We start from the raw sequence: 18,438 nt of genomic DNA, 5'->3' as shown, positions 1-18,438 counted from the left end.
TCTCTGATCAGTGTGTTTGACTCTGTCCCTCAGTGATCCTGTCTCTGATCATTGTGCTTGACTCTGTCCCTCAGTGCTCCTGTTTCTGATCAGTGTGCTTGACTCTGTCCCTCAGTGCTCCTGTCTCTGATCAGTGTGCTTGATTCTGTCTCTCTGTGCTGAGGCTCCTGTCTCTGATCAGTGTGCTTGACTCTGTCTCTGAGTGCTCCTGTCTCTGATCAGTGTGTTTGACTCTGTCCCTCAGTGCTCCTGTCTCTGATCAGTGTGCTTGACTCTGTCTCTCAGTGCTCCTGTCTCTGATCAGTGTGCTTGACTCTGTCTCTCTGTGCTGAGGCTCCTGTCTCTGATCAGTGTGCTTGACTCTGTCTCTCAGTGCTCCTGTCTCTGATCAGTGTGCTTGACTCTGTCTCTCAGGGCATCTGTCTCTGATCAGTGTGCTTGACTCTGTTCATCAGCACTGGGGTTCCTGAGGCAGTTTCTTAAATGTAGGCAGGGGAGCTGCAGAATCTCAGCAGTGTGATCTTGGGGTTGGGTTGTGTGCTCATCTCTTTGTTCGGCTGTTTGAGTGTTGGAGCTGGAAACTTTGTGTGAGTTTTCAAGGCTGCAAGGCAGAGGCGCTGTTTGTTTGGGCAGCAGCGAGGGTTGTGGGGAGGGTCCAGGCTGTGTCTGCGGCTTGCCTTGGTCACAGAGGAGGTGGCAGGTGAGGGTGTACCCGAGTGTCGTTTCGGTGCCTAGCAGGGTGGAACTGGCTGTGAATGTGCGTATCAGTGCGACTCCTCCTCCTGTGAAAATGTGTGCACCTTTGCTCTGTGGATATCTGCGTATTGCACTTTGGATTTGGTGATGTGTGAGCAGTGAAACGTGTCCTTTGCTTTATCTGCGCAGGCTGTAGTAAAAGGCTCATTATATTAAAATACCTTCTTTCCACTCTGACACCCAGAAACTCCTCTCTCTGTTGCACCCGAGGTTTCAGTTCTGAGCTGAACAGTAAAAACATTTGAATCTGTTTAAAATTCCCGGTCAGTCTGCGAGCTTTAACTTAGCGAGAGCAGTTTAACTCTCCATTCCTCTCTTTCACCCCTTTAAAGCTGTCTGAGATGATTGCTTTTAAAAGCAGTGGAGAACATGCAGTCGATTAATATGTAAGGCCCCCCGTGAGGGGGGAGCTGGAGAAGGCGTGACAAACGTGCTAATTGTCAGAGCAGGGAGGACAAGCGATCAAGAGGGGCTCTTCCTGCCCGGTGTCTGCTTCAGCTTCATCTGCAGTCATTGCCTGCTGTGCCCACTGTGCCCGCTGGGCGCTGCCCCCTCCTCCGGTCACTCGATCGCCATTGCCGTTCAGGTCCATTCTTGCAGGCCTGCCCCCCCCCTCCCCCACGGCTGCTGCGTCCAGCCGCCCGCCTTTGTTCTTGGGGATCCGCAGGGGAGCCTTGTGCTCGCCGACTCCCTCCGGAGCCCCTGAATCACTGGCCTTGACCCCTCAGCTGGGGCTCCGAGGCTGACTGGGGCAGGGCTGCGTGTGTGTGTGTGAGAGAGGGGTGATGTGTGTGTGTGAGAGAGAGGGGGTGATGTGTGTGTGAGAGAGGGGGTGATGTGTGTGTGAGAGAGAGGGGGTGATGTGTGTGTGAGAGAGGGGGTGATGTGTGTGTGTGAGAGAGAGGGGGTGATGTGTGTGTGAGAGAGGAGGTGATGTGTGTGTGAGAGAGAGGGGGTGATGTGTGTGTTACTGAGTGTGTGTGAGAGAGGGGGTGATGTGTGTGTGTGAGAGAGGGGGTGATGTGTGTGTGTGAGAGAGGGGGTGATGTGTGTGTGAGAGAGAGGGGGTGATGTCTGTGTGTGTGTGAGAGAGGGGGTGATGTGTGTGTGTGTGAGAGAGGGGGTGATGAGTGTGTGTGTGAAAGAGGGGGTGATGTGTGTGTTACTGCGTGTGTGTGAGTGACTATGTTTGAGAGAGACAGGGTGATGAGTGTGTGAGAGAGGGGGTGATGTGTGTGTGTGTGAGAGAGGGGGTGATGTGTGTGTTACTGCGTGTGTGTGAGTATGTTTGAGAGAGAGGGGTGATGAGTGTGTGTGTGTGAGAGAGGGTGATATGTGTGTTACTGAGTGTGTGTCAGTGAGTATGTTTGAGAGAGGCAGGGTGTTGAGTGTGTGAGAGAGAGGGGGTGATGTGTGTGTTAGTATGTTTGAAAGAGACAGGGTGATGAGTGTGTGTGTGAGAGAGAGGGATGTGTGTGAGAGTGATGTGTGTGTGATTAGGAGTGTGTGAGGGTGTGTGTGTTAGTGTGTTATAATAGCCACATAATTCCAGAGCTGTATAAATGGGTGTACATCACAAACCGCACGCAGGCACGCAGACACCGTCGCACTACCATGAGCACCCAATAATTCACTTCACGCACTTGCCTATTTAAACTTCCACTCTGCAACCCCTCCTCGCTCACTGTTGAGGTTTCCTCAGCCTGAGCTGCGTATCTAGTTAGCGATTTTCCCTGGCTCATCGTTTGTTCTTGTGACCCCCTGGATTTCTGACCCAGACCCGACCTCTCTCTAGCCTCATGATTTGGATAACGTTCGCCTAGGATTTCAGTTTCCTCTCTCACTCTCCGCACAGGGTCTTTTCCTACCTTTTCCCCTCGGAATACGTAACAGTGCAAATGTATGTTGCTTTGGATAAAAAGTGTCAGACGAATAAATCGGTAAATTAGCAGTAATTTGTGTGTTTCACAAGGTGGGCGCTGAACCCCAGTGTGTCTCAACTGCACTGCGAGCCCCACACTCCATGTGGCACTGAGCGACCCCTCTGTGACCGGTCCCACCTGGTCACAACTGGTCACGTTCAGGGAACAGGCAACGTTTCAGGACAATCTAGGTGACAGGCTAGATTAAAATTCAACTATACCAGAGCTCATGGACTTTGGAAAAAAATGTAGAGCTTATACCATGACAAATCGTATGCGTGAGGCCCCAAGCCTGTTTTGCAGAGTGTGAGCAGCCAATCATGTTCACAGCAGGAGCAAGCGTAACTGCTCCTACTGCATGCTGGGAGCGGTGGGTGCAGGGGTGTGATCTGTTGCCATTTTTCCCAGTTGTAGACTCTCGTGCAGCTTGTTCTGATACAGAAGAAGTGGACTGTGTTTCATATTTGAATGTCATGCCTCTATCTAAACCAAGGTACAAAGCTTGCAGCATCTAGGGCGCAGTCTCCTGACTTACTGTTTGTTCTAAAAGCAGGGGGTTAGAGTGCTGTGCAATGGGAATCTGATCTCCACCTCTGGGAGGACGAGGGCTGTGTCCTCTGGGGTCTGACAGATCGCTGGTTGATGGGGTGGCTGAATTCACGGCAGTGCTGATGCAGAGAGATTCCTCCTGCAGGAGTCGCTGACAGCAGCCCAGGGGATGACCGCCATGCTGTCGGTCTAGCAGGCCTGCTCTTCCACACCCACAGAGAAGACCCCAGGCCATGTCTGACTTTATATGTAGTGATCCCCTGACTCGCAAATGAGAATCCCAGGGTCACACACATAGAGAAACGGGACCAAAGTGCTCATCTGGCCCCCACTCAGGTGCTGTAAAAATACGATCACGTTTGGTGAATCTATGCTTGGGGGGCAAATTCAGCCAGTCATTGCGTGGGTGACATCAGATTCAGCCAATCGGTGCGTGGGTGATGTCAGATTCAGCCAGTCGGTGCATGGGTGACATCAGATTCAGCCAATCGGTGCATGGGTGACATCAGATTCAGCCAATTGGTGCGTGGGGGATGTCGGGTTCTGTCGGTCATCAGTTGGGTGACAGTGTGGGACTTATGGCTTCTCCCATGCAGCCAGGAATACCTCTGTACGGCTTCCTCAGTTTGCAGTTTAGCCCTGTCCCAGAGCTTTTGCTGGATTTGAAAGCTTTATGGGAACTGTAGTCCAGATGGAGCCCAGGTCAGCTTCACACAAGTACAATGACTAACGCACCAGCACTGACAGGACTGATTAACATGTTCTGTTCTTGCCCTTTTCTGTTCTGTGAACGTTTACATTGAGGATTTACTGTATTTTCAACACAGTGCATGAAAGGCTTACCACATCAACATGAAGGCATAGGCAGGCTGCAGCAGTGCAGTTTGGGAAAATCTCCTGCTCATGTCTGTGATTAGAGGCCGATGGGGTTTGTGAGGCGTGAGATCTCCTTGTCCTGCATCAGCCATGAGCTCGCTGACAGCTGGAACAGAGGTGCTGATCCAAGACCCAGAGAACCTGCAGCGGCCCAGAGAACTGCAGAGCTGAGCCCCTGGCAGAGCCCTGCTGGGGGCTGTGTCTGTTTCCAGGGGCGAATTGGCATAAGTCTGTGCCAATTTTGCGCTGTTCACTGTCAGAAGATCAAGTGATAATATCTCAAGACTTCGATTTAATTTAATTGAGACCTCAAGACTGTCGCTCTAATTCACCTGACGCTCCAGTTTCTCGCTCTGCCGATTTGTGCATCGTTCGAAGCAATAGAGGAAGCTGTACAGTCTGCCCAGCCGAGCACATGATTAGATTAATTACGTTAATGGGGAATGAAGAGAAGAGCAGTGCCCCTGGGCCTGCAGTCTAACCCAGAGCGACTCCCTCCCTCGCAGATCAGAGCGATCACCAGCGTAAAGCTGCAGATCCAGGTAGGGCGAGAGTCTCTGTGGAAAACAGAGATAATCACATTTTTTATCAAATGAGAAAGGTTACAAACGATGGAGGTCATTCAGCCCTTCTAGCCCATTTGGTAGTTAGGAGCTAATTGTTCCAAAGATCCCATCTGTCTGTTTCTTGAAGTAAGCCAGGAAACACAGCGGTGTAGCTGTTTCACACTCCCACAACCCTTTGGGTAAAGAAGTGACTGTTATTCATATTTCACTGCTTATTCACCTCAGTGGCGGGTGAACTGGGTCCCCTCCTATACGTGGAGCACTTTGGGATCCTTCAGGTTAACATTCACTGTAAAAGTACGAGAAATTATTACCTCTTGATTCCTGCATTGCACTGGTTAGAAAGCCTCAGGGTCTGGAGATTTTTTCTTGCTGTGCCTGGAACACTTCTATTTCTCCTGCTTGATTTGGAAGTTGAGCAAGTGGATTGGAGTTTGCACTGGGGCAAGGCATTCTGGGAGTTTTCCTGTATGTTTCTGCCCAGTAGGAGATTTGGGAGCAGCCTTGAGAGCCATTTGATGTCTCCCTTCCCCCCCACCTCCTTCTTTCCTTCTTCCAGGGCTCCTTTCCCCTCCTGCGTTAGAAAACAGGCTGATTCTCTGCCGGACAGAGACAATACAGGACCCCCCCCCCCCCTACTTGGCCTCCATCCAGAGTAGAAAGTACCCCCAGGTCACCAAGGAGACTCAGAGTCGTGTCTTCATGTTGCAGCGAGCAGGCAAACAGAGAGGAATGAGTGTGGATGGTGGGGGGTTCTGAAATCCTGCCAGGCATTCCCTTGCCCCCCCCCACCCCCCACCCCGAGAGTGAGCTGGGCCGTGAGGGTGCAACGGGACACCACTGTGAACTCCTGCAGACTCGCGTGGGCTGTCCTGTCTGTGACCGGTGTGGCCCTGATCTCCTGGCTCGGGTCTGGGGTGGTCTGGCAGCTCCCTGCTGCGAACGGCGCTCAATGAGGCGCAGAGACCAGGGGGCAGTTCAACACGTGCACTCTTTCCACTGGCGTGAAAACAACAGGAGCTCCTCGCCTGTGAGGGGGGCGAGTGGCTGTACTCCCTTCTCATCCAGTTCTGCTCAAAACCACACAGTTGGTGAAGCCTGGGATGATCCCAGTCTTCGGAAGGCTGGGGGATGCCTGGCTGAGTAGGTGCAGTGGGAGAATGCCAGCACAGCCACACCCAGATTCCCATCACACCCCAGAGGCGCCTCCTCCCCTGTTCCAGCATTTCTCAAGTGCTTCCAGGGCGTCCCCAGCTCCTCCTGCAGATCCAGTCCCATCAGCCCACTCATGGGCTTCACCGACTGTGTGGTTCTGAGCAGAACTGGGCGGAAAGGAAGTAGAGTCACCAGCCCCCTCATAGGCACCTGCAGTATAGTGTAGCACTGTTTTCTTCAGACCCAGCTGCCACTGTAGGCAAAGCTCTTAATTCCTATTAATGTAATTAATGAATGAACACTTACATCAACAACAGTTGTAATAGTCTGGGTTTGTGTCAATCTGTGCTGCGTAATTATATCACTCACAGTTCAGGACATTTGAACAGGAGCCTCTTTGAAAGACAGAGACAGTGTTCTTTCCATCAGCAGGCAACTCCCACTCTCAGCTCTGCATGCATCACTGTCGCCCTCTGCTGGTGGAGACCTGCAACAGGCCTGTTCCTGTGCTGGGCTGTGGAGTGCCCCCCCCCCCCCGAGGGCTGGACAGTACAGAGCAGTGCTATCTCATGCTGAGCAGCACCAGGAAGCTGTGGGAAAGTTGCAGCCTCCCTCTGTCTGAGGGTTTTGGAGGGTCATTGAACACAGACTTGAACAGAACAGTAAAGTTAAAGCAAGAGACTGAAAAACTGACAACGTAATATTGTATTACTTGTATTATTGTATAAAAGCGCACTCTTTTCAAGTGTTGGACTGAACTCAAACTCCTCCCTGTCTCCCAGGTCTGCACAGGAAGGCCGTAGTGAGAGCTGTGTGGGGCGTCTCTACTGTCTCCCGGAACAGGTGGGGGGTTACAGCCCTGCCCATGGGCCCCCTCTCTTCGCCGTGAACCCCGCAAAACTGGCCGACCCCGTCTCCACAGAGAGTTCCCCCACGCAAGCCCCCTGCCCTCCTGGCCCTCAGCCCAGCTCCTCCCCCCTGCACTCCCAGGATCCCCTGATAGGCCATGAGGGGTGTGAGGAGGAGGGGAGCCCCCTGTCGCCCAGCGCGGCCCAGGAGAGGGAGCCGAGGGGCTGCCAGGACGTGTCCACCATCACCGGTGAGTGGAACCGAGGGAGGAGCCAGACTGGCCTCGCTCAGACTCTGAGGTCATGGCTGGACTGCTCCACTAGGTGGCAGCAGAGGCCAGCCTTTCATTCCTTCCCTTAAAGACTGGCTCCTGCCCCGCGCCAGAGTGGAACAGGTGCCACAAGCACCTCTCATCTTTCACGTGTGACCCTGCCACACTGCTGAGACACAAGCACGTGCTGCTTCGTGCCAGTGTGACAGCCCCCTCTCTGTTTCCCAGACCTGTGCAGCGGTGGGGACCTGCCAGAGGTGGAGATCGTGAGCCTGCTGCAGGAGAGGCTGCCCCTCTACACCCTGCGGGCTGACTGCCTGTTCGGCTACGACCATGATGACTGGCTGCACACCCCCCTGCTGCCCCCCGAGGCAGCGCTGCAGCTCACGCCCCAGCAGATCGAGGAGACCCTCAAATACTTCTGTGAGTCCCCCGTGTGCAGCACCAGCCTGCTGGCTTACAGCACAGCACACTGGGACACAGTACAGTACAGTACAGCACAACACACTGGGACACAGCACAGCACACTGGGACACTGCACAGTACGGTACAGCACAACACACTGGGACACAGTACAGCACACTGGGACACTGCACAGTACGGTACAGCACAACACACTGGGACACAGTACAGCACACTGGGACACTGCACAGTACGGTACAGCACAACACACTGGGACACAGTACAGCACACTGGGACACTGCACAGTACAGTACAGCACAAAACACTAGGACAGCACACTGGGACACTGCACAGTACAGTACAGCACAACACACTGGGACACAGTACAGCACACTGGGACACTGCACAGTACGGTACAGCACAACACACTGGGACACAGTACAGCACAGCACACTGGGACACAGCACAGCACACTGGGACACTGCACAGTACAGTACAGCACAACACACTGGGACACAGTACAGTACAGCACAACACACTGGGACACTGCACAGTATGGTACAGCACAACACACTGGGACACAGTACAGCACACTGGGACACTGCACAGTACAGTACAGCACAACACACTGGGATACAGCACAGCACACTGGGACACTGCACAGTACAGTACAGCACAACACACTGGGACACAGTACAGTACAGCACAACACACTGGGACACAGCACAGCACACTGGGACACTGCACAGTACAGTACAGCATAACACACTGGGACACAGTACAGTACAGCACAACACACTGGGACACTGCACAGCACACTGGGACACTGCACAGTACAGTACAGCACAACACACTGGGACACAGTACAGCACAACACACTGGGACACAGCACAGCACACTGGGACACTGCACAGTACAGTACAGCACAACACACTGGGACACAGTACAGTACAGCACAACACACTGGTACACTGCACAACACACTGGTACACTGCACAGCACACCGGGACACAGCACAGCACACTGGGACACTGCACAGTACAGTACAGCACAACACACTGGGACACAGTACAGCACAGCACACTGGGACACAGCACAGCACACTGGGACACTGCACAGTACAGTACAGCACAACACACTGGGACACAGTACAGTACAGCACAACACACTGGGACACTGCACAGTATGGTACAGCACAACACACTGGGACACAGTACAGCACACTGGGACACTGCACAGTACAGTACAGCACAACACACTGGGATACAGCACAGCACACTGGGACACTGCACAGTACAGTACAGCACAACACACTGGGACACAGTACAGTACAGCACAACACACTGGGACACAGCACAGCACACTGGGACACTGCACAGTACAGTACAGCATAACACACTGAGACACAGTACAGTACAGCACAACACACTGGGACACTGCACAGCACACTGGGACACTGCACAGTACAGTACAGCACAACACACTGGGACACAGTACAGCACAACACACTGGGACACAGCACAGCACACTGGGACACTGCACAGTACAGTACAGCACAACACACTGGGACACAGTACAGTACAGCACAACACACTGGTACACTGCACAACACACTGGTACACTGCACAGCACACCGGGACACAGCACAGCACACTGGGACACTGCACAGTACAGTACAGCACAACACACTGGGACACAGTACAGCACAGCACACTGGGACACAGCACAGCACACTGGGACACTGCACAGTACAGTACAGCACAACACACTGGGACACAGTACAGTACAGCACAACACACTGGGACACTGCACAGTATGGTACAGCACAACACACTGGGACACAGTACAGCACACTGGGACACTGCACAGTACAGTACAGCACAACACACTGGGATACAGCACAGCACACTGGGACACTGCACAGTACAGTACAGCACAACACACTGGGACACAGTACAGTACAGCACAACACACTGGGACACAGCACAGCACACTGGGACACTGCACAGTACAGTACAGCATAACACACTGGGACACAGTACAGTACAGCACAACACACTGGGACACTGCACAGCACACTGGGACACTGCACAGTACAGTACAGCACAACACACTGGGACACAGTACAGCACAACACACTGGGACACAGCACAGCACACTGGGACACTGCACAGTACGGTACAGCACAACACACTGGGACACAGTACAGCACACTGGGACACAGCACAGCACACTGGGACAGTTCCCCTGAAGCCTGGATATAAAATCTGTTTTCGAGTTCCAGAATAATTAGATTAGGATTGAACGATGTGCGTCTGTAGAGCCAGGACTGTGCACTAGAGGGCAGCAGACTGCCAGTCTGTGGCTGTGAGAGCACAGCACAGAAACTGGTGATGTGCCCGGGCAGCGGAGCCCGGAGCGCCCACAGGTTGGGTTGTGTCCCTCGCCTCTACCATTAGTGTTTGCTTGTCAAGAACCCAATGAATGTTTGCACATGGGTGACTTCTTATTTTAAATGTTCTTTCTGAATATAAAGACAGGTGTCTCTGTCCTGCTGGGGTGCAGCCCAGCTCGGCTCTGTCATAATGATAATAATAACAATTGTTTACACAATAGCACTTTTCTGGACACTCCACTCAAAGCGCTTTACAGGTAATGGGGACTCCCCTCCACCACCACCAGTGTGCAGCCCCACCTGGGTGATGTGACGGCAGCCATAGTGCGCCAGAACGCTCCCCACACACCAGCTATCAGTGGGGAGGAGAGCAGAGTGATGAAGCCAGTTCATAGATGGGGATTATTAGGAGGCCATGATTGGTAAGGGACAATGGGAAATTTGGCCAGGACGCCGGGGTTACACCCCTACTCTTTTCAAGAAACACCCTGGAATATTTAATGACCACAGAGAGTCAGGACCTCGGTTTTACGTCTCATCCAAAGGACGGCGCCTGTTTACAGTATAGCGTCCCCGTCACTATACTGGGGCATAAGGACCCACATGGACTGCAGGGAGAGCGCCCCCTGCTGGCCCCACTAACACCTCTTCTAGCAGGAACCTTAGTTTTTCCCAGGAGGTCTCCCATCCAGGTACTGACCAGGCTCACACCTGCTGAGTTTCAGTGGGCTGCCAGCTGTGAGTTGCAGGGTGATATGGCTGTTGGCTGTCATTAGGAGAGGGATCTCCAGATGCCCCAGACTGAGTGGGTCCGATAGGCCCTGGGCTGGTTCTGGCATGGCTGCACAAGGACTTTGACATGGTTGCTCTGTTTCGGAGCTGGGATTAACTCATCCTGACGGGATCTTACTGTTCTGCTGGGCTTTCAGGTTGTAGGCTAAAGGACAAAACGGACTGTTTGTCTTCCTTCAGGTGTCTCTCAGACAATCCCTGTCGTTGGACACAGGAACGTGAGAAAGGTTACAGACGACAGACTCCAGTCCTGATCACGTCCGCGGTGTTGGCTTTGTCAGCCCTTGAGGGGTCTGAGTGCCCGAGTCAGGTCCCCTCGTAGTCTTTTCTACGACTCTTCTCAGGACGAAAACGATTCAGTTCCTTCAGCCTATCAGAGCAGAGTACTCCCTGGAGCCAGGCAAAGGCTGAAGCTGCTGTGCTTTACTGTGACCCATTACCTGGATAGAAGTGGGCTGGTAATTATAAACCAGCATCGGAGCAGGTTCTTGGCCATTTCTCACCACCTTTTCATTTTCATGAAGAAAACAACCGCCGTGTGTAATTTCAGACAGTCGGGGGAAGCAGGGAATTATCACAGGCGGTTTCTTGGGAAACAATGTTTCATTTCTCCTGAAGTAGGGCAACTCAGTGACTTCTGGGGAGATCTAGCTCTGTGATAAACAGGAAGCACTCCTATAAAAAAGGTTAAGAAAGGTTTTAAGTATGCCCAGCCTGCAGACAGATGGCACAGATTACAAGGCGGCGAATGCCAAGACAGTCCTGATGCTGCCAGTGTCACACTAATGAAAGAGGCCTAGTGGTGTAGATGTTCGGACCCTATGCGGTGCCAACAAGAATCAGGTCAGACTTCCAAGGGACGAGAGACGAAGTTTGAGGTCAGAGTCCGGAGGTCGAGGCAGCGAGGTAAACAAATCCAAGAGACGCGAGGCAGAGGACGGAGGCAGAGCAGGGTCGGTATCCGGTAAACAGTAATTGAAGGAAAGCGCACAAGAGAAAGGCAAAGACTAACTCAACAGTGAGCGAGGAGTGGACGGAGTGAAGGGGTTTATATGTGAAAGCGGGGAGTGCCGTGCTCATTGCTAACAGCGGGGCCGGTGTGTACACCAGGAGGTGCACGTGGGAGTATGATTCCTGACAGCCAGACTCCAGGGCACAGCTGGTGCTGCCATTCAGAAATGCTCGTCAGTCACGAGCTGCTCCCTGTCTGCTCTCCACCTTGGCCTCCTTCCACACCGACAGCCTGAGCCAGATTCCTTAAACACCACCTCTCTGTGCTCTTTAATCAGCTCCCTCCAGAACCTTCTGTCTTTAGTGCGCAGAGCCAGGGCTTTTCTGTAAGCATTAGTGGTTAATACACCAGTCAGCTGTGGCATCAACACAGACTGTTCTTTTTAAAGGCCTTATGGCTAAAGGACAACAAACACATTGAAACATCTTTTCTCAAACCTCCCCTCTGCTCAGGCCAGTACTGGCCAAATGACCCCCCTCCATCCCTGTGACCCCACCCTCTGGGGTCAGAGCTCTGGGACCACATCCTGGGTGGGAAGAAGATTCTCTATCTACACGTGGTGCTTTAATTATAATAATAATTATTCCTTACACTCATAAAGCACCTTCCTGGACACTTGAATCAAAGCGCTTTACAGGTAATGGGGACTCCCCTCCACCAGCACCAGTGTGCAGCCCCACCTGGATCCACCATAGTGTGCCAGAACGCTCACCACACATCAGCTATCAGTGGGGAGGAGAGCAGAGTAATGAAGCCAGTTCAAAGATTGGTAAAGGCCAATGGGAAATCTGGCCAAGACACCTGGGTAACAACCCTGCTCTTTTTGATAAACACCCTGGGATTTTGGGAAACAACCTCGGTTTTATGTCTCATCCAAAGGACAGCACCTTTTTACAGTATAGTGTCCCCATCACTGCACTGGGGCATTAGGACCCACTCAGACTACAGGGTCAGCGCCTTCTGCTGGCCCCACTAACACCTCCTCCAGCAGCACCCTCAGCTTTCCCAGGAGTCTCCCATCCAGGTACTGGCCAGACTCATACCTGCTGAGCTCCAGTGGGCTACCAGCTGTGAGCTGTGAGCTGCAGGGTGATAGAGCTGATGGCTTTAGTGGAAAAAGCTCCGCAGAATGGCTCTCCCTGTGTCTGACAAACCTCTGACAAACAGCAGAGCTCCAGTACTGCACACCTGCACGCTGCGCTCTGCAGCCCCGGCATTCCGCCAGCGCCCCCTGCTGCCTGGGCCACAAATCGCACCTCATTATCAGACCCTGCTGGCTTCAGCCTGAGCATTAGGCTCCCTCGGGCTGTAAAGAAAAGTAATTTTCTGATCATGCATCACGGAGCAGGTTTACTATTAGTCCATTGTAGTTTGGGGAAATAATCAATATGGAAATCTGCTTCTCTTATCAGCTCCTGGGAAAGTGTTCCATTGTCCCAAATCCCTGGGATTGACTATTACACGGAAAGGAAAAGCTTTATCAAGATCAAGGAGGCAAAGTCCCAGTGGCCTGTGCCAAGCTTGAGTCTGTCCAGAGTGCCAGGAGCTGTGTCTTGGTACTTGTTTTCAGGTTTTGGAGGAGGAAGTTCCTTGTATTCAGGCTGCGAAGTATCGGTTGTGGTGTGCGAAGTGTTTTTCTTGCTGTGTAGGAGGGGCAGAGCAACACGTAGGTTTTGTTCTCGAGCCAAGTGTTTTATGGTTCGTGTCACCTGTGGGCGCTACGTGATCTGTCGGTTTGTGTGGCAAAGTCCTGGATCAGGAATTATTCATAAACAAGGAAACAGATTTGCGAAATGTGCCCGCCCTGTCCTCCCTGCGGACCAGAGAAATCTGTTTGAGTTGAACCTTTGTCAAGGCTGACCTGAACACCTGGCTGTCTGAAACAGACTAGTCAGAGAAAGGCATTTACCAGCTTTGTTGACCATATCAGAAGGTGCTGCCGATTTCCCTGTCCTGTGTGTATGGTGTCTGTAACCAGTGGCTCAAGGCGGGGTCTTGATGGGGAGGTGCGATGGTGTGAGCCACATGCCTGACCTGGCAGACAGCACTTCCTTGTGCAACATTGATCAGGACAGGTTCATCTTTAATGTGACGCACCGCCCTGGCACTGCTCTGCCATCTTCCAGAAACCCTGGCACCTGTAAGCAGGCCTCCGAGAGCTCAGAGGAGGCCCGGGCCATTTCACACTGTGAGGCCCCCTCATTGTTTGGGAAGAGGGGTAAAAAATCTTTGAATGTAAAGAATGGCATGATGGGAAGAGTAAGATTTTGAAACTCCTAAGGAAGGGCAGATTCAGCACTGAGAGGGGGATGTGTTTTCACAGCCGTGGACTTGAGTCGAGAATCACAGTATGTGGTAAAAGTTCAAAATTCAACTCAAGTCGAGATACACAGCCAGAGGGTTAAAGTAGGGGACCAGGCACCCTGGGCTGAGGTGAGACCCCCCTGTGAGATGAGGCGGCCCTGCTGACCCCCCCCCCTCTCGTAGGGCCTGCCTGTAGGTTCTGGAAAGATAGAGGGAGATCCTGCATGGGTTCTGCATGTGTGCCCACCTGAATGGGCACCCCTGCCAAGGACACGACACTGGGATCTGCACAGGCTGTCCTGGAGGAGGGTGGATGGGTTTGCCAGTTCTTTCCCATTTCACCTCACAAGACGATCTTGAAAAGAACATTCTGCCTTATGCATTAGTAAACACCCAGACTGGGATCATTTTACCAGCCGTGAAGTTTACATGCTGCCTTTTTGCCCATCGCTTGCACTGGAAAGGAATGCAGAAGCCCAGGCAGCGCATGATTCAGCGTGACGAGGTGGCGCTGGGATTTCTGTATGTGGTACAGAGGCTAGACCAGTGGACATGTTTTCCGTGGCCATTAGCCCAGTCTTGATCGCTGCGCTTTCTGAGCAGTGAGTGACAGTGCCGTCAGTGCGTGCCGGACTGTGAGACTGCAGCCCTGCACACACAAACACGCACAAGCGCTGTGACAGTGTGTGTAGGCATGTCCCACCCCCCCACCCCAGCAGTGGGCGTGGCAACAGGTTGCCATGGCGTTACGTGCGCTGGGAGACAGCAACTATGGAACTTCTTGGGACTCTACCATTCCGCACTGTAAATGGCGGGGGAACAGGACAGGGAGACTTTTGTCAGAAAATTACACTAAATGTTTTTTTTTTAAATGCTGTAATTCAGATTCGCACTGTGGTGTCAGGGGAAATGAAATCAGTCTAGTAGGGAATATTAACAAGCTGTCATGGCTCTGCAGTCTTTAGTTCCACCCCACCAACTTCGAATAGTCCATTCTCGCCCCTCCCCAAACTGAACCCTTTCTAATATTCAAGAGTCCTGTCTAGCCAGGTGAACATAAGCAGGGATGACAGTATAAACAGGAGCAGTGCTTGTTGGAGCACATCCACTTCCTGCAGTTCCTCCTCAGAGTGAAGGGCTGTGCACGGCGCAGAGTCCGCAGCCAGAGGCAGCGTTTGTGATTGACTGGACCAGCGGTTCTTGTGAATTACTCCACTGTGTGTGGTGAAATGGACTTGGGAAGCAGCTCCTGGTTCTGCAAGGGAGAACCTGGCTCCAGCCTTTCGGTGTGTCTGTGCTCCCGCAGCTGAACGGCGTCCCGAATAATGGAGGGGGGCTTCGGCTCTGTCCCTATGGAGGTCTGGAGCAGTTCAGTCCCCGGTGACAATGAGTACAGTGGCAGCAGTATCCTGAGGGACGCAGAGAGCACGCAGGACGGGCTGTGTGGGGAGGTGATGGAGGGTAAGGAGCCAGCACTGTCTCTGTCCAGGCCGGGGGGAGCAGTGTGGGCTTTTCTGCACAGTGTGGTAACTGGTCTCAATGCGTTGGGAGTTATTGGACGGGGGAACATGTCCAGTCTGCGCTGTCTCAGATGAGCTGACTCCGCTGGAGTGCTGAGAAGTCGCAATAAGTGCTTGATGTTCAGTAGAGATGGACAGACGTTTATCGTAACTCATCGTTGGCAAGAATTAATACTCTCTTTGTTTCTTTTCGAGTCTGTAGGTCTGTCTGACACATGCACAAGCAATTAGATATGTAGCACAGTGGAATTGTGAGGCTGCTGTCCAGAGAGGGCAGTGCTACAGTGTGGCAGGTAAATTCGTGCTGGCTGTCCAGTAGTGGGGTATCCTGCCTGCAGACAGTCAGCTGCTGGCTTGTGGGCACAATCAGATGACAGGCTTCCTGGCTCTGTGGCTGCAGGGATAGCTGTGCCCCCTCTCTGATGACTAACAACCAGTAGCACAGGTGCCGCAGGTGAAATGAGCTGACAGCTGTGTCGCTGGCGAGTGGACCTGTGCTCGGGTCCTTCGCCTGCCCTCTGTGCTGGGTGTGCAGAGCCATGTGCTGCTCTGAGCGCTTGGGGCTGTTCCTGCACAGCCAGCTGTGGCTGGGGCATTGAGCTCCGGAGTGTTTACCAGCCTTGTTTACCAGCTGGTTTTCCTGGGATTAAGCCCAGAGCTTAGTGGGGCCGGTCTGCAGTCCAGTGGATTGAGGATCATCAGAGGCTCAATCCCCTGCTGCCTGGCCCGTCTGACCCTGAGCGCGGGGCAGGGAGACCCCTGTGTCCATCTGCTCCTGTCCCCCAGAGGAGGCTGTCTCTGTTATGGTGCACTGTGGTGAGATCAGAGTACAGAGCCCAGTGGTAAAGTACCCACCTATGTAGTGAAACAAAACACAGGCTGCAGGAAAAATAGGTACCCCCCTTCACCACCACCAGTGTGCAGCCCCACCTGCATGATGCGACAGCAGCCATAGTGCGCCAGAACACTCCCCACACATCAGCTATTAGTGGGAGAGACCAGGGGGGGACTGTTCAATTCACTTTTACCATAGTAAATACTTGTAACGCAACTTGTGTTTCAACTTGTGTGTTTCAACAGTTATCAAGCCACAAGTTTTACTGTATGGGTCGAGTCCTGTGGGTTTTGGACGGTGTGGGCTGAGCTCTGTGCGTTCTGCACAGTGTGGGATGAGGTCTGTGGATTTTGGACTGTGTGGGACTGTGTCGACTACTGAAGGCTCCTGGATTATATGGGTCGAGTACTGTGGGTTTGGATTGTATAGGCTGAGTAATGTTGGGCCTGGACAGCATGAGCTTGGAGATACAGGTTCTGGACTCTTCACTGGGGTATGCATGCTAACAGTCTTTAGGATAAGGGGGATTTGTCTATTGCGTGTGTGGAGCCACACAGTGCGTCTCGTCTGCGCGAGGGCAGTGAACAGGAATCGCCAGGGAGGACAGGCAGAGGTAAACATGCTGAGCCCATGTCGGGAGGTTTGAAGAGAGCAGGCTGGGGGACCCCCACTGGCTCCAGCCCTAATTACATCCAATTAAGCTGCTGCGACTCGCAGCCTGTCGGACGTCCCACAGGACTGTCTGGGGGAGGGGCATCTGTCTGTGCCCCACAGAGCCCGGCGCAGATGGCTTGTTCTCGCACACGGGGAACGTGAGGACCTGCACTCGTTGGCCCAGCGCGTTCTCCCGAGGGAACACAGATCGAGAGTCAGCCAATGGGCAGGAGGGAGACAGCGTCCCTCTGTCCTCCCCCCTGATTGGGGGAAAGAGCGAGGAGCAGCTGTGTGTGTGCATTCCTGCACAGGCAGCTGGGTGCAGTACTGTCCTCTCAGACATGCTGATTCAACGCAGACGTTCCTTTCGCTTTTGCCAGCTCACAGTAGCACAAACCTACAACACATAAAAATCTAAAAGCCTGACTTCTGCTGCAGCACTACTCTGAAGCTCTGGACGGCCGGGTTGTGTACAAACGAGGGGCTTCTGATGAAACTGACAGGAAGCCTGCCTGGGCTTGAGCTGAGCTCTGCGGGTGTTGGGGTGTCGGGTTGCTGGGCGCCCCGGGGCAGCCCAGGCTACTGAAGGAGTGTGGAGTGTGTGTGACTGTGGCTGCTGGGGACGTGTCCCTTTCCCCAGCGTGAGTCTCTAGCTCATTGGTTACTGTAGGAACTGCAGGGATCTAAACGCATTTCCAGCTCGGACACAGGAAATGGGAGCGGGGGCTGTTTCCTGTGTGGGAGTGGGTGGGTTGGAGGGGGTTGTCACTGGGGTGCAGCCAGAGAGCTCGCCGCTCTGACCTGCGGGAGAAGACGGACAGGTGGGCACTCGGACACACTCGGCTCTCGTAGGTGTGCACGCGTGTGCGTGTGTGTGTCGTTCCCGACACCAGCCCTCGGCCGGCGCTCAGAGGCCAGCTGTGACCCCAGGTCCTGTGGGAGGGTCTCAGTGCCTCATCTGCGCTGCTCCACCTGCCCCTCAGTTCAGAAATACCCCGGCCTGCGTCACTTGGAGAGCTCTGCGCCCGTTAATCACTGCGTATCCTCAGTGCCCTGCGGGCAAGTGAGAGCTCAGTTCTGGCTGTCCCCTGCGTCTGCGCCAGCAGATTAAGTGGTTTCTGTTTTGGTTCCAGATTAGATGGCTTCTTCGTCGGGACTTTTTTATGCTCAAAGTTCAAAGGTGAAAAAAATGTCAGAAAATGTGTCCATGTCTGCTCTCTTCAACAAAAAGAGAGAGGCTTAATTTCTAACCGGGACGCGACTCAACAGTTGTGGTCTTGCTCTTCCATCATCATTCTTCACTGGGACAGTGGCATGTGCCTCCACCTGCTGGACACACAGGGGTCGACAGGCCTGAGATAAGCGGCTCCAGCCCTTTACCTTACACCCACTCCTTAACAGGCTTCGCCCAGATCCCCTCCTGACGTATTTATCCGAAACGCAGTGATGAGAACAAAAACCGCTTAATGGTCTCATGGGGGGTAATAGGATCAGCTAATTCTCCTCAAAGAACGGAGGTCAGAAGTGGAATTTTCCTGTTCCTCTTGTGCCCTTTGTCCTGGCCAAGAGGAAACAGGAGG

General features: G+C 53.2%; 1 protein-coding gene across 1 annotated transcript in view; it reads left to right on the top strand.

The window, feature by feature from the left end:
* The window catches only part of hap1 (huntingtin associated protein 1), a 45,428-nt gene that overhangs the window by 14,512 nt on the left and 12,478 nt on the right, over positions 1–18,438 (top strand). Inside the window, exons 6-7 of the mRNA XM_088906133.1 lie at positions 6,607–6,923; positions 7,173–7,367. Of these exons, the coding sequence (XP_088762259.1) occupies positions 6,607–6,923; positions 7,173–7,367 (512 nt within the window). The remainder of the gene's footprint in view (positions 1–6,606; positions 6,924–7,172; positions 7,368–18,438) is intronic.

The sequence above is a fragment of the Atractosteus spatula genome, chromosome 26, assembly GCF_055471065.1.
Source record: "Atractosteus spatula isolate fAtrSpa1 chromosome 26, fAtrSpa1.hap1, whole genome shotgun sequence".
In the NCBI taxonomy this organism is placed as follows: Eukaryota; Metazoa; Chordata; class Actinopteri; order Semionotiformes; family Lepisosteidae; genus Atractosteus; species Atractosteus spatula.
Note: the sequence above shows the minus strand (reverse complement) of the source record. Positions and strands in the feature narration are given on the sequence as shown.